This window comes from Labeo rohita, chromosome 19, assembly GCF_022985175.1.
Source record: "Labeo rohita strain BAU-BD-2019 chromosome 19, IGBB_LRoh.1.0, whole genome shotgun sequence".
Lineage (NCBI taxonomy): Eukaryota > Metazoa > Chordata > Actinopteri > Cypriniformes > Cyprinidae > Labeo > Labeo rohita.
The window spans coordinates 16,179,051-16,202,314 of NC_066887.1; the positions used below are offsets into that span (position 1 = coordinate 16,179,051).

The window sequence follows — 23,264 nt, forward strand, 5'->3', positions numbered from 1 at the left end:
TGATTAAACAATAGAATTTGTGTTTAGCATGTTCCGATAATGACAATGTGCTAAAGCAAAACAAGCACATTCATACTGTGCCTAAATTAGATTTTCTATTAACACCTTTTAGAACTGAATAAAAACGTTTCCCTCAAAGTATCTGCAATGCATCTGGCAATGTGTGAGGATAAGTGCAATGCCAAATAGACGTTTTTTGCCAAACAGAGGTGTTTTTGAAGCAATCACAATTTTGAAAACTACACTTAAAGTGCATTTATAAGGCCTAAAATGCTGCCTAGATTGGCAGCACACTACGTTTTGGAACACTATTGTGTCTGGTTTAAGGATTTTTTTTTGACAGTGCTAAGCTGCTGGAGAACATTAAAAGCGCTGATGGAGATGTGATGACCCATGCAGAGCCAGGCTAATGGGTAGAGACTGTTTGGTAATAGTGTCGTTTACTCTGCGCTTCCAAATGTCACCAGGCACTCCTGCAAAAGCCAATAGCCAGGCACTGACGTCATAATGAGGGACAAAACTTGATAAATGTCGATTAGGAAGCATTGACCTACAGCTTTAGGTCTGGGTGACAGATATGAGCCATCAATTATAATTTCATTCCAGCCTGTCACTCTCCTATTCTCTTAGGATGCAACATGTTCAGAAATGGCACAGCATATATTAAAAACAGTGACTTGCAAAATGTAGGACGTGAAAACAGTACTACACAAAGCCATTCCAAAATGAATAAGCACATCGCTATATTAAAAAAAGGATGGCATGACTCCATTCTTGACTATGTTCATGACTTTATACACTATATTTTGACATTTTTTTTTAAAGAACATTTTACAGGTTTAGAACAACAGAGATTTTCAATATTGTTTTAACTACACCTTTGAGATTGTAGCTTGTGACTGATGATACAACAACTGCTGGTTTCACACCTACTAAGTGACCCAGTGACTGCAGAGCTACTGTGCCCTTGAGCAAGACACTTTGCAGGGACACAGTCTCAACAACAACTGGATTGCAGTTCAGATAAAAGGTATGGCTTTATATAAAGCAGACGTTGGTTAACCGAAAATTGTCTGTTGTTTCGACAGATTACGCTGAGGGTGATCTATTGTAAATTGTAATTCTCACCTCTGTCCAATTGGTGGTGAGTGCACTTCAGTGTGGCAGCAGAACACAGGATCCAGAACAAAAATGAACCCGTCACAAACGTGTTTTTTTATGCACAGACGAGTACCAAGTTTAAGCGATCGATCACGCCACATTAAAGAGCGCCAAAACGGTATTTATTGATTGAAATTCCATATGAAATGGACAGAATTTGAAAAACTTGAAACTTTGTTTCATATCAAAAGTAACAAAGCACAAAGCTTAGCCTGTTTATTCGATGGGAGGCGCATATACTGTTCATTCATCAACTAAAAACAGCATAGACCAAAAGATCGATTGGAATTTAAGAATTGATACTGGTTCATAAAAATGATAATCTACTGAAAACAAGAAATATATATATTTTTTTTAATCCAGCCCTAGCGTATTTTGCTGTTTTTAGTGTCCTCCGCTGTCACTGCTGGGTGTCGTGTTGAACATGAAAAGTGACGCAGTCTCTATTCATCTGTTGTCTTCAAAATAAATGCATAAGCCTATATCGTCCTGTAGGTTCATGATTAAAATTGAAAATAAAAGCAATTAAATATGTTATTATAATTAAAATACGACAATTAAAATGATGGGTAATAATAGATTATGACAGAATTTGTAACGATCTTGTCTGTCAAAATGACAGGCAATGTTGAAGTCTAATGCAACCTCTGATCACTAATAGTCACTGAAATGGAACGTTTTTGAAAACTACTGTACACCTGCCAGGGTGTTGATTTTCAGAAACTCTGCTTCTGATGGCCAACGTGGCTTTACGGTTAGGTTTATATCGCCACCTATTGGTTTGGCATGCTCTTAACAGCGTTTCATAGTGTGTTCTTTGCATAATCATGTAGACAATTTTTTTTTTTTAAACCGTGGACTTTTCTAGCCAATTTTCTGCAAATCTGGCAACTATTTATGCTTACCAATGCTGCATTTTAAATAAATAAATACATAGTTAAAACAATGTTTTTCTATTTATATATTTGTGATTTGTGAAACCCCAACACATGGTGAAATTTTACGTTTTTTAGGTTTTGATACCATATAAAAGCCCTTTCCAGAACTGTTTTTAATTTGTCCAAAGCTTGAACGTAACAAAAGCTATGGCTATCTTAAGTTGGCTGATAGCTATGATTTTTAGGAATTAAATTTTGAGAAAAAAATTGAGAAAAATCTGTTGTTTATCATGAGTACAATCTCTGAACTTTTGATCAGCAGCCATTACTCCAGTCTTCAGTGTCAAATGATTCTTCAGAAATCATTCCAATATGCTGATTTGCTGTTCAAGAAACATTTCTTTTTATTACCAAAACAGCTGCACTGCTTATTTTTGTGGTGTGTTTTTGGCAGGACTCTTCAATGAATAGAAAGCATGTTACCTTCACTTTTCATCAAAAGCTCTTTATAAAGATATTCAAAGTTCTGTCATGAAACTGTAGATGGCGCAGTCCGATAGGTCTAACTCAATCTGACATAATGACAGCATCACATGGCGCAGCTGATTGGTTCTCTTTTGTATCAGCAGCCAATGAGCTATGAGTAGCCAGTAGCTGCTCAACATTTAAATACTTGGCTAGTGCTTGCCAAAGCAATTGCAGCATGCTTCAGAAACCCTCCACCTTCCCCAGCTCCACCTGTATAGATCTTCTATAGGGTGATTCATGAATGCTATGGGGGGTTGGGGGGGTATTTCATGTTATATATGTAGCAGCAGTATTTTTTCTGCTTTTCCACCATCTATACCACCAAGACCTAACACATTACCATTGTCATGTACATTACAGTGCTAAACCATCGAGTGTTGTCATGACAGAAATGTATTTATATCACCTACATAAATACATTTCATTCAAAATGCACCATTTTCTTACCTTAAGCGCTAGCTTTTGAATAGACACACTTTAGTCTTCCACTATGTATGCATTAGTAAACATCACTGCTGACTTTAAAATGTTCTCTCCTCCACTTTTCTCTTTTTATTTTAGTATTCCTTTTAGCTCTGCAGTTTTTAGAACTGGCATTGCATCCACCTTGCCTCCCTGTACCCAAAGCTCAGTGCCCCTGACTGTGCAGTACTGTGCCTGATGGGCAATGCTGCTCTCTCTCTTTCTCCTTCTCTCTCTCTCTCTCTGCATGTGTGTATCTGCCTGGCACGCTGTGTTTAGCCGGTGTCAGTGGTGGTGGCAGCCAGCAGCGTGTGGTCCAGCTCCTGTGTGACTGCGACTGGCCTCTGGCTCTACTCTTTCCGCCCCACATTGCTCATTCCTCAGGGCTATTCTCCATCTCCCAGCATCCCATTCGCCTGCCATGCATATCAATCACTTTAATGGGGGTGCTTTCAGACGAAAAATCACTCGGCTAAACTAAACTGGGTCAGTATCCTTTCATTGGTGACGCAGCTGAGGGGAGGGGAGGAAACAAAAACGATCGAGAGAGGCAGAGAGATAAATATGTAGATAGAGACATGGATATATATATATGTGTGTGTGTGTGTGTGTGTGTGTGTGTGTGTGTATATATATATATATATATATATATATATAGATAGATAGAGAGAGAGAGAGAGAGAGAGAGACACAGAGAGAGAAATGTACAGGACATAAAGTTCTGGAACAGCGAGGTCTGAGCAGCTGGTGGGCCTTTCACTTCCATTAAGTGAAAAGAGGGCAGAGGGTCAATATAACAAGCGGCAGCACGAGTCATTAACCTGGATAGCTAAAAGCCACATCACAGATACAACGCTTAGTGTTTAGTTCTCTCAGAGTTGACACATACTCACTACAGATTCAAAACATTAGCTTACTAAAATAAACAAAAGCTACTTTCTTTCAAAAACTTTCTTCAGTCAAAAATACATTTTTGAGGAAAACATTACAGGACTTTTTCTCTATAGTGGACTTCAATGGCAGCCAATTGGATTGGAAGGTCCAAATTGCAGTTTTAATGTGGCTTCAAAGGGCTCTACACTATCCCAACTGAGGAATAAGGGTCTTATCTAGTGAAGCAATCAGTCATTTTCTTAAAAACAAACAAAAAAACAAAAATAAAGTGTTTACAAAGCGAATGTGCAAAGTAAGTAAAACACCCTTTACAAAAAAATTAAAACAATGATGTCGGATGATTTGTCAGATGATTTAAATTTTTCGCACCTAGACGGAGAACTATTCACGTATGATCTTTCCAACATGATTACGTAATGCATGAAGTCGCGGATGCGCATCCCAGAACAAGTGCAATATGAACATTTGTGGTTAAAGAGTATATACATTTTCCTTTGTTTAAGAAAATGGCCACTCGTTTCTCTAGATAAGACCCTTATTCCTCAGCTGAGATCGTGTAGAGCCCTTTGAAGCTGCATTGAAACTGTAATTTGGATCTTCAACCTCCCCATTAAAGTCCACTAAATGGAGAAAAATCCTAGAATGTCTTCCTTAAAAACCTTCATTTCTTTTTGACTGAAGAAAGAAACATTAACATTAACATCCTGGATGACATGGGAGTGAGTAAATTATCAGGAATTTTTTATTTTGGAAGCGAACTAATCCTTTGAGCTGTTTACCACTGTTTAGGAATTTACAGATAATTTATTCACCCCCGTTGTTATTCAAGATGTTCATGTATTTCTTTCTTCAGTCGTAAAGAAATTATGTTTCTTGAGGAAAACATTTCAGGAATGTTCTCCATATAGTGGACTTCTATTGTGGCCGTGAGTTTGAACTTCTAAAATGCAGTTTAAATGCAGCTTCATAGGGCTCTGAACGATCCCAGCCGTGGAAGAAGGGTCTTATCTAGCGAAATGATCGGCTGTTTTCTTTAAAAAAAAAAAAAAAAAAAAAAAATGAATGAGGAGGAGAAATGAGATGGGAGTTTTTCGTTTGGAGCCCTTTGAAACTGCATTTAAACTGCATTATGGAGAAAAATTCTTGAATGTGTTCCTGAAGAAAGATCTTGGATAACAAGGGGGTGGGTAAATTATCTGTACATTTTTGTTCTAAAAGTGAACTTCTCCTTTAACTATATGTGACCCTGGACCACAAAACCAGTCATAAGTAGCACAGGTATATTTGTAGTAATAGCCAACAATACATTGTATTGGTCAAAATTATCGATTTTTCTTTTATTCCAAAAAAATCATTAGGATATTAAGTAAAGATCATATTCCATTAAGATTTTTTGTAAAGTTCCTATCGTAAATATATCAAAACTTAATTTTTGATTAGTAATATGCATTGCTAAGAACTTCATTTGGACAACTTTAAAGGTGATCTTAGTATTTTGATTTTTTTGCACCCTCAGATTCCAGAATTTCAAAAAGTTCAGCCTTCAGATGATGTATAAATCTCAATTTCTAAAAATGGACCCTTATGACTGGTTTTGTGGTCCAGGGTCACATATAGTGTTTTTCTATAAATTTGCAAGTATAAATGTTCTTTAAACTATTAGCTATAAAACAGCTTTACAGATAATCATCGGATGTATATTGTCACTTGAAGTGTGTGACGTGTATATATATATATATATATATATATATATATATATATATATATACACACACACACATGTATCCTGTGTATTTCTTGGAAATTTTATCAGCATTTCCCACACCTCCCTTGATGCCTCACAGTGATAACCACTGCTTTATAAAGATTAATATTCATAATCACAGAAAAACAACAACACTGCTGTGCATCAGTGCTTTAAAACTATACCTGGGAGAAATCCCAAGTCAGACAAACACTGACGAATTATGCATACCATGATATATTAACCACCTGGTCCACCATCTGCTTTCATACGAACCCTCACACTATGGAGGCAAGTTCGCATCAAATGTCACAGCAACAGTACAGATGGTAAAAATGTTACACCCTTACCTTTAAGAAATCGTTAAAACAAAACAATTAACCAAGAACATGTGGATTCTGATCTTTCTTTAGCTGTAGAATCTAGCTTACATGGAACAGACGGGATACTGACCTTCTAGAGAGCAACCAAACAATGTTCGACAACAATATTCTCGATGTATGGCAGCATATGTTATGCATAAGACAAATTTTACCAAGGTCTAGGCCAGACACTGTGGGGTGAAGTGTGGTGTGGAAAGGTATAGATAGCACTCACCGGTTCTTTAGCTTTCTGCGCTAACACTGCAAAGGTGGACAGCTTGCTGCACAGACATTTGGTGTGGGAGACTGCCGGCGATGGGAGCGTTTGGCAGCTCTCTGCGTCCCAGTTTTCTTCGCCAGCCTCTCTGTTGATAGGGTATAGCGACAACACACACAAACACACACACAGGAAAAAAAAGAATGAATTAATTGGGTCATTCCATGAGAGAGAACAGGAGAGACCGTAGTGAGTTGTACAGCGTCATGAGAACTAGTCGATGACAACCTCACTCCAAATGCTCTCAGACACAACGGCCCACAAGTCCACCGGTCTTGCTTTTATAATGGGCCGTCCTCCCTATTTATCTAGACTTTCTGCAAATATCTGCTTGTCATAAACACTTTCAGGGTCTCATCGCTGTCATATGTACCTTCCATCATCCTCTTACTCAAAGTGTTCTCAATATGTCCTCAAAATGTCTAGCAGAAGCACTCCAATTCCCAGCGCTTACCGTTACACGCTATTTCTGGCTGTATCTGAACTGCAATTATAATCATGTGATTGTTTACAGTATGCCTACATTTACATACCTTCCAAAAGTTTGGGATTTATTTTTTAAATAAATTACTTTTATTCAGGAAGGACGCATTATGTTATAAATGATTTCTTTTTCAAATGCTGTTCTTTTGAACTTTCTATTCATTAAAGTATCCTAAATAAAATGTATCAAAACTATTAAGCAGTGCAACTGTTTTCACCATTGATAATTATATTTTTTTGAGCACCAAATCAACATATTTGAATGATTTCTGAAGAATCATACGACACTGAAGGCTGGAGCAATGCCTGCCAAAATTAAACTTTGCCAACACTGGAATAAATTACATTTCAAAGTATATTACAATAGAAAACAGTTATGTTAAACTGTAATGCTATTTTACAATCTTACCCACCCCAAATGTTTGAATGGTAGTGTATGTATGCACATATTTGTCATCTGTTTCAAATGCTTTTTTTTTCTGGAACAAGCTGCTAGTGTGAACTTAAGATTCTCCCACATGTGCACATTTTACGTTCAGGGAATAAATAATGGAGAATGGAGGATGGGGAGTTTGTTAAAAAACATTTGTTAAATGTAAACTGTAAAGCTTCATGTTGATCCTCAGATTAAACTCACTGCTGAGGCCAGATGGTCGGACTAAGAGGAACTTCTAATTATGGATTCCGCAAATAGTGCACAACAAAATGCACAACTGAATAAATATGTGTAACATTCTGTTTCCACAACTGCAAATTCAAGTTTAAAGCCTAGCCAAGTCAAATAACGTTGTACATAACTCAAGTGTTTTTTTTTTCAGCAGTAAGGGAAGGTCTGTGCTCTTTGCTAGTAACCAATAAGAAGTCCATGAATCATCACTATTGTGCCCTTGAGCAAGACACCTACTTAAGGCAACATGAAATCAAAATTCAGAAAATTTCTTGTGAGCAATTCATCACTACATGTTATTCCACAGGAGAAAACACTTTAGCAAATGACAATTCGTCATGTTGACTTTACAAAGTTACATTGAATGAATCTTTCAAGTGAACAAAGAACAAGTGAATTTCATCTACTTCCAAGCAATGATTTTTATTGTAAGCAGTAATAGCGTTTTCAGTTCACTGAGGTCTCTCTTTTGTATTTGACCTCAAATTCTTTCAAATTCTGACTATAATATATCCAAATAGCCTTACTGAATGTAAATGAACTTGGCTGGGACAATACCATTTATATATCAATACACACTGATGTTGCGAGCGCATCTAAAAAATATAATTGAGGACACTGAATGAGCTGCTGGAGGAAAAGTGCACAATCCAATTCTAACCCAAACAAGATATGCTTTATATTAAGCATATAGTTTAAGGGGAACCCCGGGTATTCAGACTTGTATGGCTTAATATAACGTAAATTATCTTTTTTGGTCTTTTACTGAAATGTGCAGTAGAAAACCCATTAAAGACTTATGTTATTTCAAAAAATCCACTTTGTTTTATACACATTTTGGACTATAGGGGCGCCATTATTTTGATGATGTTAAATGGTTGCATTGTAAATAAAATACTTATACGATGCCACATTGGTTGTAGTTTTCAGTCGAAGGGGAACAGGAGAAGCGATTTAAGTCTTCACTGCTTTCTTAGCGATGAGGAGAAAAGAATGGGAAGATGCCTGTGGATGAATAAAACTTCTTAAAGACCTGCGTCTTTGTTCTCACCACTTTAGCCCTGATGCATTTGAGGCTTTTAGTAGATCACAGCTACTGAAAGAGCTTACAAATGGCAGAGACAAGAAACGCTAGATACCATCCTGGTGGGACGCAAACATGCCGCCACTTGTCATGACTCCGCAGCCACAGAATGAGTTTTTCAGCATGGATTTCACTCGATATCCAGGGGCGTTTAGACTCCTTTTAGGGAAAAATGATGGAACGCCATTTGGTTTAATCCTACGCTTATATTCATCACCACCTTTAAGCTTTTTCAGTAGCTGTTGCCATCACATCAGTATTTTATTTTCTGATTTGTGTTAGTGCCAGTGGCTCACTGAGTGCAACCATTTTACATCATCAAAGTAATGGCACCCGCCCACAGTCCAAAATATGTACAGAACTATGTGCTATTTTTAAATTACGTAAATCTTTCATGGGTTTTCTACTACATATTTCAGTAAGAGACATAATTTACATTATTAAACCAAAGTCTTAATACCTGGGGTTCCCTTTAAAGTTAAAGACTGAGCCATAGTTTCTTTAAAAACCAGTAAGAAGAATAAAGAAAAAAGCTACTTTTGTTTTGTTGTTTTCTTTTTTTTTTTTTTTTTGTCCTGCTGTACTAACAACATGCCATAACAGGGTATGTACTGAAACAGTCATTTTTGTGTACCATTACATCCCTATAGTAAACATAAAAAAAGGCGGTGCATTATTAAAATGCATTTATTTTTATCTTAGTACTTTTATTTTATGGAGCAAAAGAAGCAGGTATATTTTAAATTATGAGTTTATGAGTCTGTAAAGTCTACTCAAGCAGGAAAAACAGATAAAACCCACCGCCAACTTATAATTACAAGAATAAATAAATTAGGACAGAAATTCCTGAGATTAATTAAAAAAGGTCTATATAAATAAATAGTCCTTTCCTGCAATTATTCATGACTATCTTCACCACTGTTTTATGTTTCCTCAAGGTCAAAATTGTTTAATCAAATATTTTAGGACAAATTCATTAAGTAGTTGCATCTCTTCTGCGTTCAGCATTTCAGAGTAAAACTCTGCAGCACAATTCAGTTGTTATTTTGTAATGTTATTTTTACATTTTTTTTTTTTCAGTGCCAACATTCTATGCAAATTAGGTTTGATATAGACTGAGCTATATTCACTTTTAATTTGCTTGGCACAATTAACACTATGACATTACCGCCTGTGGAATTTAGTTTAAAAGAGATGTTTGTGTACAAGCCGTCATGCCAGCTGTGATTTATCAAATGATGATCATATGCTGGAAAGGCACATTATAATCAGGCATTAATCCAGACTTGTGTTGTAGATTGCAATTTCAATATTTTAAAGTGTCAATTCAAGCTTCTGGATCGCAGTAAAGCGATGCTGGACAGGTCTAGTAAAGTATGCCAGATTGCAGTAGTCTGGTGCATTCTTCACAACTGTTTTCAAATCTGCATGATGGTAACCGCACCATGCAAATTTAATTGAGCTTAGGCTAATAAATAAGAAAGAAATGCTATAACTGTGAGCAATTCATTCCTAGCGTGAGAGTTTTGTGAAATAGTAGTGAAATAAAAGCATATACTTGCCGTAAACCTTCGCAGAAGCAGCACAAGAGCACATCTGCATTGTCTACATTTTCATCTCTCATCTTCTCTCTCTCATAAACATGAACCATTCTTTTCTTCAACACATATGCTCCTGCAGCTAGTGCTCAATAAATAAAAACCCACATAATGCAATGTAAGTGCAATCTTTCTCTAGCCTTGATCTGCAGATTGACACTTCAGAGGCAGCTGATCTGAGGCGACTCCCAGTCAAAGTCTCTCTGACGCCAACAGAAACAAAGATGAGCCGACAGACACGTGAATAGAATTCTGGGCATTTCTAGTTAGGCTAGGATCAAGCACAGAGCATCAGGTGCAAACCTCCCGGGGATATTAATCAACAGCAGGTGAACAGGAGCAGGTGAGATAAGAGATACAGGGTTTTGTGAAAGATCATCTAAAACACTGTTTGGCAGGCGAGACAGATACTTTGCTTAGATCAGAAAACATCCAATTACTGAGCTCTCAGAATGAGACAGCTTATGCTGTCCGGACAACATCATTTACCACCCTTCGGGACATTATCTACCCTTTATATAAGATTATACCTGCTGGAAAGATGTTGTGTTTTGAATGCTAGTTACCATATAGGATGCTGGTGCACTGGTGTCCCCATCAGGCTTCTTAATTTAAAGGATTAGTTCACTTCTACAATAAAATTTCCTGATAATTTACTCACTCCCATGTCATCCAAGATGTGCATGTCTCTCATTCTTCAGTCAAAAAAAATTAAGGTTTTTGAGGAAAACATTCCATGACTTTTTAATTTGGTAGAGGACTTTAATGGTGGTCAACATCTTCAAGGTCCAAATTGCAGTTTCGAAGGGCTCTGCATGATCCAAGCTGAGGAATAAGGATCTTATCTAGAGAAACAATCAGTCATTTTCAAAAAACAAAATAAAATATTATATACTTTTTAACCACAAATGCTCATCTTGCACTAGCTCGACCTTACATTACATAGTCACGTTGGAAAGGTCACGCGTGACATAGGCGGAAGTACCGACCCAGTGTTTACAAAGTGAACGTACAAAGAAAGTTAAACTTCCTTTACAAAAGGTAGAAAAGGTAAAACAACAATGTCGTACGATTTTGAAGTTAGAGGGGAAAATGAAATGTTTTTCACCCTACCTTTTCATTTTTAACTGAAATACAACAAGATTACATAAGTCAAGCTTGTGCAAGACGAGCATTTGTGATTAAAAAGCGTAGAATTTATTATTTTTATTTTTTAGAATATGACAGATCGTTTACTAGACAAGACTCTTATTCCTCAGCTGGGATCATGTAGAGCCCTTTAAAGCTGCTTTGAAACTGCAGTTTGGATCTTCAACACTTCAACCTCTGAAGTCCACTATATGGAGAAAAATCCTGGAATGTTTTCCTAAAACAACTTAATTTCTTTTCAACTGAAGAAATAAAGACAAGAACATCTTGGATAACATGGGGTGAGTAAATTATCAGGAAATATTTATTCTGGAAGTGAACTAATCCTTTAATTTGAAGTACTACAGTATGTAAATACCACACTATTTAAAAATGTTAACCATTCAGTACCATGGAGAACCATTTAACTTTTGGAAAGACTTAAAAGGTGAAATTTTGTGGGCAAAAAGGTCCTATTATCAATAGTGTATCGAAGTAATTTTCAAACCAAGCAGTTTTCTACTGGTCAACATGGCAAATTCACACAACCAACTTAAACCTGATGTGAAATCTGTGTGGGAAATATTTTGTCCTCACATGAAATTGCAGATCACATGGATTCCTAGTGAAATGACTGGATGTGAAAGCACCTACCATACAATTAATTAGTCAAGCTCACGTCGTTCCAAACCCGTAAGACCTTTGTTCATCTTCAGAACACAAATTAAGATATTTTTGATAAAATCCAAGAGTTTTCTGACCTTCTGTAGACAGCAACACAAGTTAAAGACACGTTCAAGACCCAGAAAGTTAGCAAGGACATCGATAAAATAGTCTATATGACATCAGTGGTTCAACCTTAATTTCATAAAGCTATGAGAATACTTCTTGTAGCTTCATAAAATTAAGGTTGAAGCACTGATGTCACATAGACTATTTTATTGATGTTCTTAATACTTTTTTGGGTCTTGAATGTGTCAGTTTCATTGCTGTCTACGTATGGTCAGAAATTTTAATATAAATATTATATTTAGTGTTCTGAAGATGAACAAAGGTCTTACAGATTTGGAACGACATGAAGGTGAATATCAACATACCGTGGCTTTAGACTCTGAAATCATCAATGAACCACAGCTTCACCAAAGATAATGCTGGTAACATGAACCAAATTTCAGCAGGTCTAATTCCAGAACATTCAACAATTCTATTCGCAATTAAATTCCCACCCAGGCGTAACCTCAAGAGCCATTTCTATCCTTGAAATAGCATCAGAAAAACACATGGGCACCCTGTGTACATACCCTCCCTCTTTACAACATTAGCTAGCATGGTAAACACACTCTGTGAACCTTTTCCTTTCTCCCTACGGTTTGAGGTTTTTCTCTTATGCAATTATCAGTACCTTAGGCATTTTCACTCTTCCACTGCCACTCTGTCACACACACAAAAGCAAATATACATGCTAAAAGAAAGGGCAAACAGGGTAACATATGGAGAATGAAATGCCACAGCAGTCATTTTTCACCCTTTGGTATGTGAGTGCGGCTCCATTATTTAATTAGCACATGCTGTGATAGGTTTAATGAACCAGCAGCGCGCTCTCTTCCTCATCAATGGCCCGGCCCGTGTTTGTGTTTAGGTCTCTGATTGAATGACCAGATCTGCTCTGACAGTAGTCTGGGGGGATCAGATTACAGAACCGACCAAATTGACTTTGTCCCCTTTTGTTTTTAATATCCACAAGATGAGCTGCCTCAAACCACAGGATGAAAACATGAAATAAACACTGGTAAAACAGGTCAAGCTGTGGTGGATTAAAGCAGCCATCGTCTTTACAAAAAGTGAAGGCTAAGTTGGACTCGCGTCTACCGTGAAGGCTGAAAATATGCCTTAAACAAACAAATTAAACGTGGATTCTGACAGCTAATCCATGTGAGGAACAGTTTTATTTCAGGAAGGCAATTAATTCTAATCTGGTTATAGGCACCTGCGTTATGAGCTAAATATGCCCTATATGATTACAGCGAAAGGGTGTTCTGAGAAGAATTACGGGAGTGTTAAAAATTAATGCAGAGTATAAAATGCTAAAAATGGGGAAAAAACACTGCGAGAAAGAAAAAGGAGAAAAAGTGATCTGAAAGGGAGGAAGCAAGAGAGAAAGAGACTGATAATTAGCTCTGGAAGTATAAAGAAAAGGAACATTACATGTCAAGCCAAATACACTCAATCTAGCATATCCTTTTCACTATACAACAGAAGAATTTTCTGGAACTTCACACATGCAAGGCCATTCATAACCAATGTTAGGGAAGTTCTGATAAATTTACCCTTATGAAAATTAACCATGGTTTTACTATGGTAAAAGTGTAGTAACCATGTTTTTTTGGTGTATTGTCTACCATTTGTATAATAAAGCAATAAGCCCCAAGAAGCCGTGGTTTACAGTGAATTTATAACAACTAAGGGGTGTTGTTAGGCACAACCCCCTTAGCTGTTACAAATTCACTGTAAACCATGGCTTCACAGAGTTTATTGCTTTTATAAAACAGTTATTCCATATACATAGTAAGGTTTAACAAAATAAAATGTAACGATATTAATAAAAACATTACTCCTCCGCCAAACAAAGTAGTTCCTCAGAAACAGTTGTGGTTGCAACAAAGTGGTTGACATGTAAGCAAAGTTGTATGTTTGTAGAGCAATTTACAACAGCTTTGAATGTGGCTCAACCAATCAGAATCAAGGACTGGAAACATCTGTTTTATAACGTCAGTTTTACTACAAATACCATGGTCAAACTACAGTTAGTAGGGCAAAACCATGGCTAATCTGTGGTTAGCATGGTTTAACTATAGTAACTATGGGTTTTTGGTTTTATTTGTAGTAAAAACATGGTAATTTCCATAAACGTAGGGAAGAAAGAGAGCTGGTAAAAGGAGCAAGTGTTGTTCCATAGGCACAAGGCCTGGCCTTGTATTTTTGGAAAAATATGGCATGATTTTGAGTGTTATGACAGTTCAATAAGCAAGAATTTATTACTTAGAAACTTGCAGTTTAGACACAATATTGCCAGTTCCTTTGTCTGTTTTTGCTCCGCAAACCAAATTGTTACAAACAAAGGCACAGCAGCAGTTAAGTTTCATTTCTGAATGTTTTGACTGAACTGTTTGAGTGAATGATTCAATGACTCACTCATTAATACAGTCACTTTAGCATGATTTGTTGAATAAACAAACCCATGACTCATTCATAAATCTCTATTTATGAATAAATCAGAGGTTTTGAATAAATTGGATGAATAAATCAATCTTATGACTCACTCGTACAGCACTTGTCACAACCAAATGGTGTAAATATAACCTAAAGAGTCAACAAGCAAAACGTTCTCTTGTAACGCTACTCGACCGATCAGATTTTTATATATTTTTAATAGAAAAAACAGCAAAAATTAAACATACCCCGAGCACCAGGAGACTTTTCTAACCTGCTGTACTGTAGCTACTCACTAAAAATCAGCATGAACAAGATCTCGATATGTTCTCCTTTTTAAGGACTTTTGTAGAAGTCTTCAGCTTCTAAGCATTTCCTCCAGAGACTACCAAAGTCTGTAAATCAAAAGTCAGAGATTTCTCATTAAATTCTTCCAAGATCAAAGTATCTGGACTATGTTATCCACTAATAGCTCTATACTTGTACTGCATGTCAAACAAATTATAATTTGCCCAAAGGGTTTTAGGAGAAACATCTGAGACAACATTGAAACTTACACATACCTGCAAAACTAAACTATCTCTGAGCGATATCTTTTTTTTTTTTTTTTTTTTTATCTGGTCATGCTGCCTCAGATCTCAACTACTGCAGAAGCTGAAAGTAAAAAAAAAGTTTTCTCCCAAGTATGAAAGATCATGTCCTTGTTCTCAGAAGTAAGAACTCACACAATGCTTTTATGTGCTTCCGAAAAACTTGGAAGACATCATGCATCATGCATGGAAAGTGCTTGTCATTGGCTTTCCACCTTTGCTTTCCTGACGATAATTGTTAAGCTTCTTTAAAGAGATCAGCCTTCCTCCTGGTGCTCTGATGGGAATGATTCCAGGCAGGTTAGCAATAAGCGCAACTAGCAACCCTGTGCAACTGGTGTCACAGCTTCGTAAAAAAAAAAAACATCCAAGATGAAATTCTCTAATGTTAAAAACATTGCTCCTTCATGACCAGACCAAATAATGGGTGGAGAGCTAAAAATAGCTCAAGACATCAAGCCAGCTAAACCAGAACAAGAACTGCACAGTCAACTAAAGGAATCCATATTATTTCCTTGATGATTTTGTTCTAAAGATGTTTTGATTTAAAGAGTTTGAGATCTTGACAATAATATTTAAATGATCTGACAAATGTGTCCATTATATGTAACACACTAATGCATTCATTAATATAATTCTCACATGTGATTTCCCTGATAAAACAACCAAAATGATGGATGATCTTTGACTTTTCCGCTACTCAATCCAACAAAAGCTTAAATATACAAACTACCCCTTCTGGTCACGATCATCTCTCTAAATGTCTAAAAAAACATTAAATATGTATGTACTCACCACTGGTGTAGTCTAACTCCACACAGATGCTATATGTAAGCAGACAGACGCTTGCTGAGACTCAATCTGCTGGTGTTACGATTGACACACTAACACTGTCCCCTGCCCTGGGAGCCACTCCCCCCCAACAAACACACACACACAAACACATTTGACTTCCGACACACACACACTAAACCACCAGAGGAGCGACGGGGTTATTTCCGCATCAGGTGTTTGAATCTAAATATAGAACGCTGAATCTGACTCACAAACGAACTCAAACACACTTACTCATTGAAGAGCAGCATGGAAAGCTCACCCAACATGTGTGTAATGACATGAGCAGGAAGCAGGAAGAAGATTACGTCGGGAGGAACAAATATAAACAGAGAAAGAGAGCGGCCCGGCGTAGAGATGTAGGTCTAGCCGCGGTAAGACAAGATAATGGCGCATGAAGCAGCTCTCGTGGCGAGATGGATTCCACATTATCCCAGTTCAGCTCATTTTAACCATAAGATGCTTATGGCTTACTGTCTCACTTTATTACAGGAAGGGGGGGTGGGGGATGTAACCAGGGGTCGCACAGGTTGCAATATCACAGCGAGGAGGGAAAAACCGCATCCGCCCTGATATTTCGCTAAGATAAAAATCCCTGTAAACCAAATGGCTCCAGGAATCACTATTAAGTTGCTGTGATTATTTTCTCGCGTGGTGTCATAAAAACAGAAGCTGTTCTAGCAGCTGATCCACAGTCCATTGAGTGGGAGAAAGTCTGAGTCACGGCCTCGTTAGAGAAAGAGCTCCATGCTTATTTCCAGATAATGAGCCGGTGCACAGAGAGTTCAGGAGTCTGTAAACCAGACTCCTGCCCTGAATCACATGCCAAAAACATCCCACAATGCCTTCATCCTGCTGTAAACATATACAGCGGCTTTACGGTGACCTGAAACAGATCTGTGATACAGTTGTAATGGGTTCTCTGCAATGCGATTATATAAGAAAAGAAAATGATCTGAATTCTGTGGATGCGTTAGTTAGTTTGAATATGTTAGTCTTAAGTTTATCTATAAGCTAGTGTGTTTTAAAACAATGACAACATTTGCATAAGCATTCAAAACTTAGTTTCTCACTTCTGCCAATATGGATCAACAATTTTGATGACATCACCCAGGCACTTCAGCTTCTCATCAAACTTTCTGTCCAATTAAATGCTCTCTAGAATCCGAAGTGCCATGCCCCCTACCAATAAATAGATGCTGAAGCTACGGCTGAAATCGGTCACTTGTTCACAGAATTAGCATTTTTTGTATGGTGAATGGCATGTAGTGCACTATATACAGTAGGGGACAGGGAACGATTCAGACAGTATTACTATGTTTTTCAATGGGCCGTAAGAAGTCTGGCTTGGTAAAGTAGTCACGCGACCTCCGCAGAGTGCACACAGTCTGCTTCGGTTCAGAGACACGATAGCACTGAGTGAATCATATGTGCGAACCAATGCAGACCACAAAACGTATCTGACCCATTTGAATTCTACACAGAATACTACATTTTATAGCAACATGGATGAGATTGTGACTGTCAGTACGCTGACAAATGCCCAAGCTGTGATATAAACAAAACGCTACTGGCTGTTTAAAAAAAGGGGATGGGACTGCTTGATATGTCTCACCCTGTATTCCTGTTTCAGTTGAAATTACATTAACACACAGAATAACAGTGACTGTTTCAAAGCACTTCAGTGGACCTTTAAATATATTTTTACGCATGGTGTGCTTGAAAACATATATACACATATATTGAAAATGCATTGATCAACTAGATGTGAATGTTTTAGTTATTCAAACATTTTACATTAAAGGACAATATTGAACAGTAACAGTGTTTTAGTTTCAGCATCCCACAGGGCGTTTGTTTCATTTTAAAGCTATTCATGAGGGTTTTATTTTTCATTATAGTTATTAAAGATATTTTTTTTTATTTGTAAAGTCACTGGAATGGGTCATATTGTTTATTTATTCATGCATTTCACTTTTATGGGTTTCGTATTATAATTTAAAGGATAATAATGAGGAGCGGCTACAGCTTGCAAAGCATGTAACTCCCATAGGGTGCATTCATTTCATTTTAGAAGTATGAGGGCTCTTATTCATTCATTCATTCATTCATTCATTCATTTCCTCCCTTCCTTCCTATTAGGCAAGGGTGGAATATATTCAAATATTGGTTAACAATAGGGTGACCAGACATCCCAATTTTTCCTGGGACAGTCCTGTATTTCAACTCAACTTTCAGTTTCCTGATTTACTAAGTTTTGCCCCATATTTCAAAATTTCTTTATGACTGGGTAATCAGAGCAAGTGGTAGTAGTGTTCTGTCATGTGAGAACAGCCTAATCAAAAGTAGCCATGCTTATCATAGAACAAAATTACGATCCAATCACAATTTGTTATCGATAAACTTGCAGTTAGTGAAAGCGGGATGGGTGGATTAACACTGAATAGAACATTCTCCTTGTGTCTGAATTGTTAAATACACAAACAGTTGTCAAAATGTCCATCGTGTGGAGTATCTCGGTACACTTGGTTATGGCTTAAATGGACGCAAACAGGTGGGTGAAAAACGGATTTATTACATCCATGCAATTAAACACATGTTTGTCATTAATGTTAATCAACAAATGTTGTTAAGTAAATGCATACATGTTAAAAAAATTTACTGTATTTATAAGACGTGATTATTTCATCTCTATCTTTATCGTATTTTTCTTATGGTTTGTAATTTGCTTAGTTCTTTTTTATATAACAAAAATAACTAAATATATATATATATATATATATATATATATGACCCCGGACTACAAAACCAGTAGCACGGGTGTATTTGTAGCAATAGCCAAGAATACATTGTATGGGTCAAAATGACATTATTTTTCTTTTATGCCAAAAAACATTAGGATATTAAGTAAAGATCATGTTACATGAAGATATTTAGTAAATTACCTTAAATATATGAAAACTTTGTACATTTCCTACCTTAACCCTTAAATGCATACCTTGCATCTTTAGCGACCTGGGACATCATTCACTACCCTCTCCCTCCTTCATTTTTTTAATTAATTCTATTCATTATGAACGATATAACAAGAACAATTAATAAAATCCAAAAGAATATCTGTTTTCTGATTAATTTTTTTGTAAAAAATGTATAGGGTCGCTATTACGAGGTGTGTAATAGTGCAAGTATATTTTTTGTGCACAAAAATATGTAAATATCAGATGACGCAATACATGCAATTCACCTTTATTCCTCGAGGTGGTTTGATGGACAATAATGACATGATGTTTCACTCATAAATACCGCAGGCATAAAATAAAAAAATTATCATTAGCAAAAATTTTACTGGTTTGAATGGCTTTATTGAAGAGCACTTACTGTACACAATCAAATATAAATGTCACTGTTATTTGATGGTGGACGTGGTGAATAAGCTGCCAACAATCAAAATATTGACTTTCGAAAGTTTCGAAACTTTCACTGACAACGAAAGTTTTGAGAATATCGTTGAGATTGCGAATATGAGCCAGATGCTGAATGTACTGTGGAAGTGCGCTCTGACGATGACAGTGATGGTAAAATCATCTGCTCAAACTGAACCCTTCTAAGTTTCAAAAGGTAACAAAATATGCTTTGTTTTACTCTTCTGTAATTGTTCTTAAAATATCAAGAACGTTTTTTTTGCTCTTGCAGAAGTTAGAGATCCATCCGTGCTGGATATATAGGTCCGGGTCGCTAAAGACCCAAATATGTAATAATGATTGGCGAAACATTCATGCATTTAAGGGTTAAATATATCAAAACGTAATTTTTGATTAGTAATATGCATTGCTAAGAATTTCATTTGGATTTGCAAAATATGATTCTACAAAAAAAAATGTGCTTTTAGATTGAAATAAACTGCATTTACTTGTTAAAAGGCAAACTATCCAAAGGACCCACTAAATTCTGTCAGACTGAGGTAAAAAGAGCCCTGTGTGTGTGTGGCTAGTAGCTGCATGCTTTTACACAGCAGTTTAGTGTGGTGGCCTAAGGGTGATGGATGGCAGTGGTGCGGATTAGGAGCCGGATTAAAGCATCCATCCCATACCTACTCAGAAAAAGGTTGTTGGGATCAACATCCTGTTATTTACCCTGTCACTTCACTCCCTCTGGCATGAGCCTTGCCCTAAAGAGCAGCATGGGATTCTAGGTCAAAAAGAGAGAGCTGCCAGTGGCAAGGTCGAATTCACAGCCTCAGCCTCCACTATCTGGAAAAATGGAATGTTTGATGTGTAATGAATGTGCACGTTACCATACAGGGTTACTAAACCAGCAGCAAACTGGGGCTTCTCCATCAAGGGAACATAGTTGCATTGCTGTCTATGCAGAGTCAGAAAGCTTTCTGTATAGTATGATAGAGTAGATGTGTCCTGGTGTTGACCAGAAGTAAATAATCTAAAAACCTCACAAGTATCTCATGGCCCACATTGTTCCCAGCACACTTGCTTTAGTAAACAAGTCATGTACTGACAGATGATACCATGGTGTTTTTGAAGCATGGCTGAATGCAAATCTCCGTGTATGTGGGGCATTATGATGGACTCAACTTATTTGTGTGCATTCGCTAACTCTAGACTTCATTGCAGCACATTTCTCACTTAAACAGAGGTAGGGCTTTAGAAGACAGATGGCACGGACATATGGGCATTTAAAACATTGAACTGTAAACACGAAGCCACAGCCAGCATAATGTCCTGCAGTTGAGAGAAACATTTTAAAATAAACACGTGTAGTGGACCATTGGGTTGGCGTGGGGTTTCCTTTGCCAGCTCCCAGCATAATCCTTTAAATCGACTACGTACTTACATGCACTGACACATACTCGTAGATTTAGACAGGCATAAGTGAGTCGATGTGGGGCTTGTGCTCACACACACTCGGTGGGGAGTGAAGGGGATATTTGTGGAGATGAACTGCAAAAAGAATGATTTTCATCCATGCTGGAACTCAAGCTGTGCTAATGTGCTAATGTCTCACAAAGAATCCTTAGATGAAGAAATAATTACCTCCCTGTCTCTTCATCTGTGGGCTGTGACTTCTTTATTAAATTTTTCTTGTGTACTTTTTTTCCCTATTTGGAAGGCATAAGCCAACATCTAATGTTGAATCAATGTAAAAAGTTCTGTAGAATCAAATAATATGATGGAGAATGATCTTGCAATTCAATTACTAGTCTACCAGGCTATCAGCATGAAGTCTAGTCTATTTTGCAGGTCATTGTGGGCAAGAACCACCCACTTCAGACAAGGAAAGGATTATCTAACTAAAAAAAATAAAGACCTTCATTCATCTTCAGAACACAAATTAAGATATTTCAGATGAAATCCAAGAACTTTCTGACCCTGCACACAACTACTACGTCCTGGGCTACCAAGGCCCTGAAAGTTAATAAGGACATTGGTAAAGTAGTCCTTGTGACATCAATGGTTCAACCCTAATTTTATGAAGCTTTTTGTTTAAACTGGCTTAAATAAGTAAGGCTGGGCAAAAAAAATGCCTCCTCTCTCGAAAACTTCAGACTACTTCTGCTCGTAAACAAGGTGCAGCACATCCGGGTTCTACATCAGAACACCGGCTCCTGCGTCAGCAGCAACATAATACGTCATGGTACTCTCATGGATACGCGGCAAAAATTGTCACATAAGAGAAGAAATTGTTGAACAGAGCCTTTATTTTTGTTTTCTCTGGACACAAAGTATTCCCGTAGCTTCACAACATTATGGTTGAACCACTGATGTCACATGGACTATTTTAACAATGTTCTTACTACCTTTCTGGGCCTTGAACGTGTCAGTTGCATTGCTGTCTATGCAGGGTCAGAAAGCTCTCGGATTTCATCAAAAATCCTATCCATTTCAGTCATTCTACTTCAAAATTCAATATGTTCCTTGAAAATTACATTTACCAGCTATTTCTGAGTGAAAATTGTTTCTACATCCATTTTTCCAGTGTAAGAAATGGCAGCCAGAATTCCCAAAATAACTTAATCAAGGGCTGACATAAGATGACTTTATCAAAGCTATGGGGGAATTTACAGTGTATTTGATTACTCTATGTTTAATTATATAAATTCAAATTAAATTCAAAAACTAATTAGCGCTTAAAGACTCTAAATCCCTGTTTGTGAAACCACCTCATTGATTTGACCTATTTCAGCACCACGGACAGCACCGTGCAGTGCTGCAGGGAAATGTGTCTGTGTCTGTGTCTGTATGCACTGATTCTAAAGACTGGGAATGATGTCTGTTGCAAAGTGGTTCAGTTTAATGCAACACCTACAAAGCAAATTAACTGAAATAACCCTGAATGATGGTGATATGTCTTGCCTCTTCTGCTTGCAAATGAGGAAACAGAAGGGCAGAGGGGAAGTTCTGTATGCGCAATCTATAATCAGCCTCGTTTGGATTAAAATGAAGTGTGATTATGCATTTCATGGTGAAATAGCAGCATAATATACTACTGTTAAAGGGATAGTTCAGACAAAATGAAAACTGCCCCATGATTTACTCACCCTTAAGCCATCCTAAGTGTATATGACTTTCTTCCTTCAGACGAACACAATCAGAGTTATATTAAAAAATGTTCTGGCTCTTCCAAGCTTTATAATGGCAGTGAATGGCTGTTGAGATTTTGAAACCCAATAAAGTGCATCCATCCATCATAAATAAAGTACTCGACAATGACTCCAGGGGTTTAATAAAGGCATTCCCAAGCATTATCCACATTTAAAACTTTATAGTCTGTAATCTGTAGCTTCCGCTAACTTTCATACGCGTGTTCTCGAGAGAGTGGCATAAGCTCCGTTGAGAATATGCTAGTCTCGCGAGAACCAAGTTTTGTTTATAGCAAAGGAAACCCGGTCCCCCTCTTGGCCTATATTAAAATTCTCTGACATTTTTCTTTACAAATCCTCATTTTGTACTTGACCAGTGTTTTGTTTTGCTCTCCACATTGTTTCCACATTCATTACTGTGTTCACCTACGTTCTACATCACCCTCTGGAATGCCACTCTCGTGAACGCATGGACGACAGTTAGTAAAAGCTAGCGATTATGGTTAATACACAAGCACATCAATTCACTTCAGAAGACCTTTAATAAACCCCCAAGCCGGGTGGAGTACTTTTTATGATGGATGGATGAACTTTAGTGGACTTTAAAATCACAACAGCCATTCACTGCCATTATAAAGCTTAGCCATATACACCTAGGATGGCTTGACGGCGTGTAAATCATGGGGTAATTTTAATTTTGGGGTGAACTATCCCTTTAAAATGTTTGAGGTTGTTATATTTTTTTTTAAATGTCCTTTAAAAAAGAAAG

At 37.2% G+C, this 23,264-nt stretch overlaps 1 protein-coding gene across 12 annotated transcripts in view; it reads right to left on the minus strand.

The window, feature by feature from the left end:
- Window positions 1–23,264, minus strand: part of adgrb2 (adhesion G protein-coupled receptor B2) — a 364,163-nt gene that overhangs the window by 88,384 nt on the left and 252,515 nt on the right. For all 12 annotated transcript variants that reach the window (XR_007829792.1, XM_051136470.1, XM_051136468.1 and 9 more), the window contains one exon: window positions 6,265–6,394. Coding sequence is in view for 11 of the 12 variants with exons in the window: in XM_051136470.1 (XP_050992427.1) it covers window positions 6,265–6,394 (130 nt within the window). In the remaining variant the exon portion in view is untranslated. The remainder of the gene's footprint in view (window positions 1–6,264; window positions 6,395–23,264) is intronic.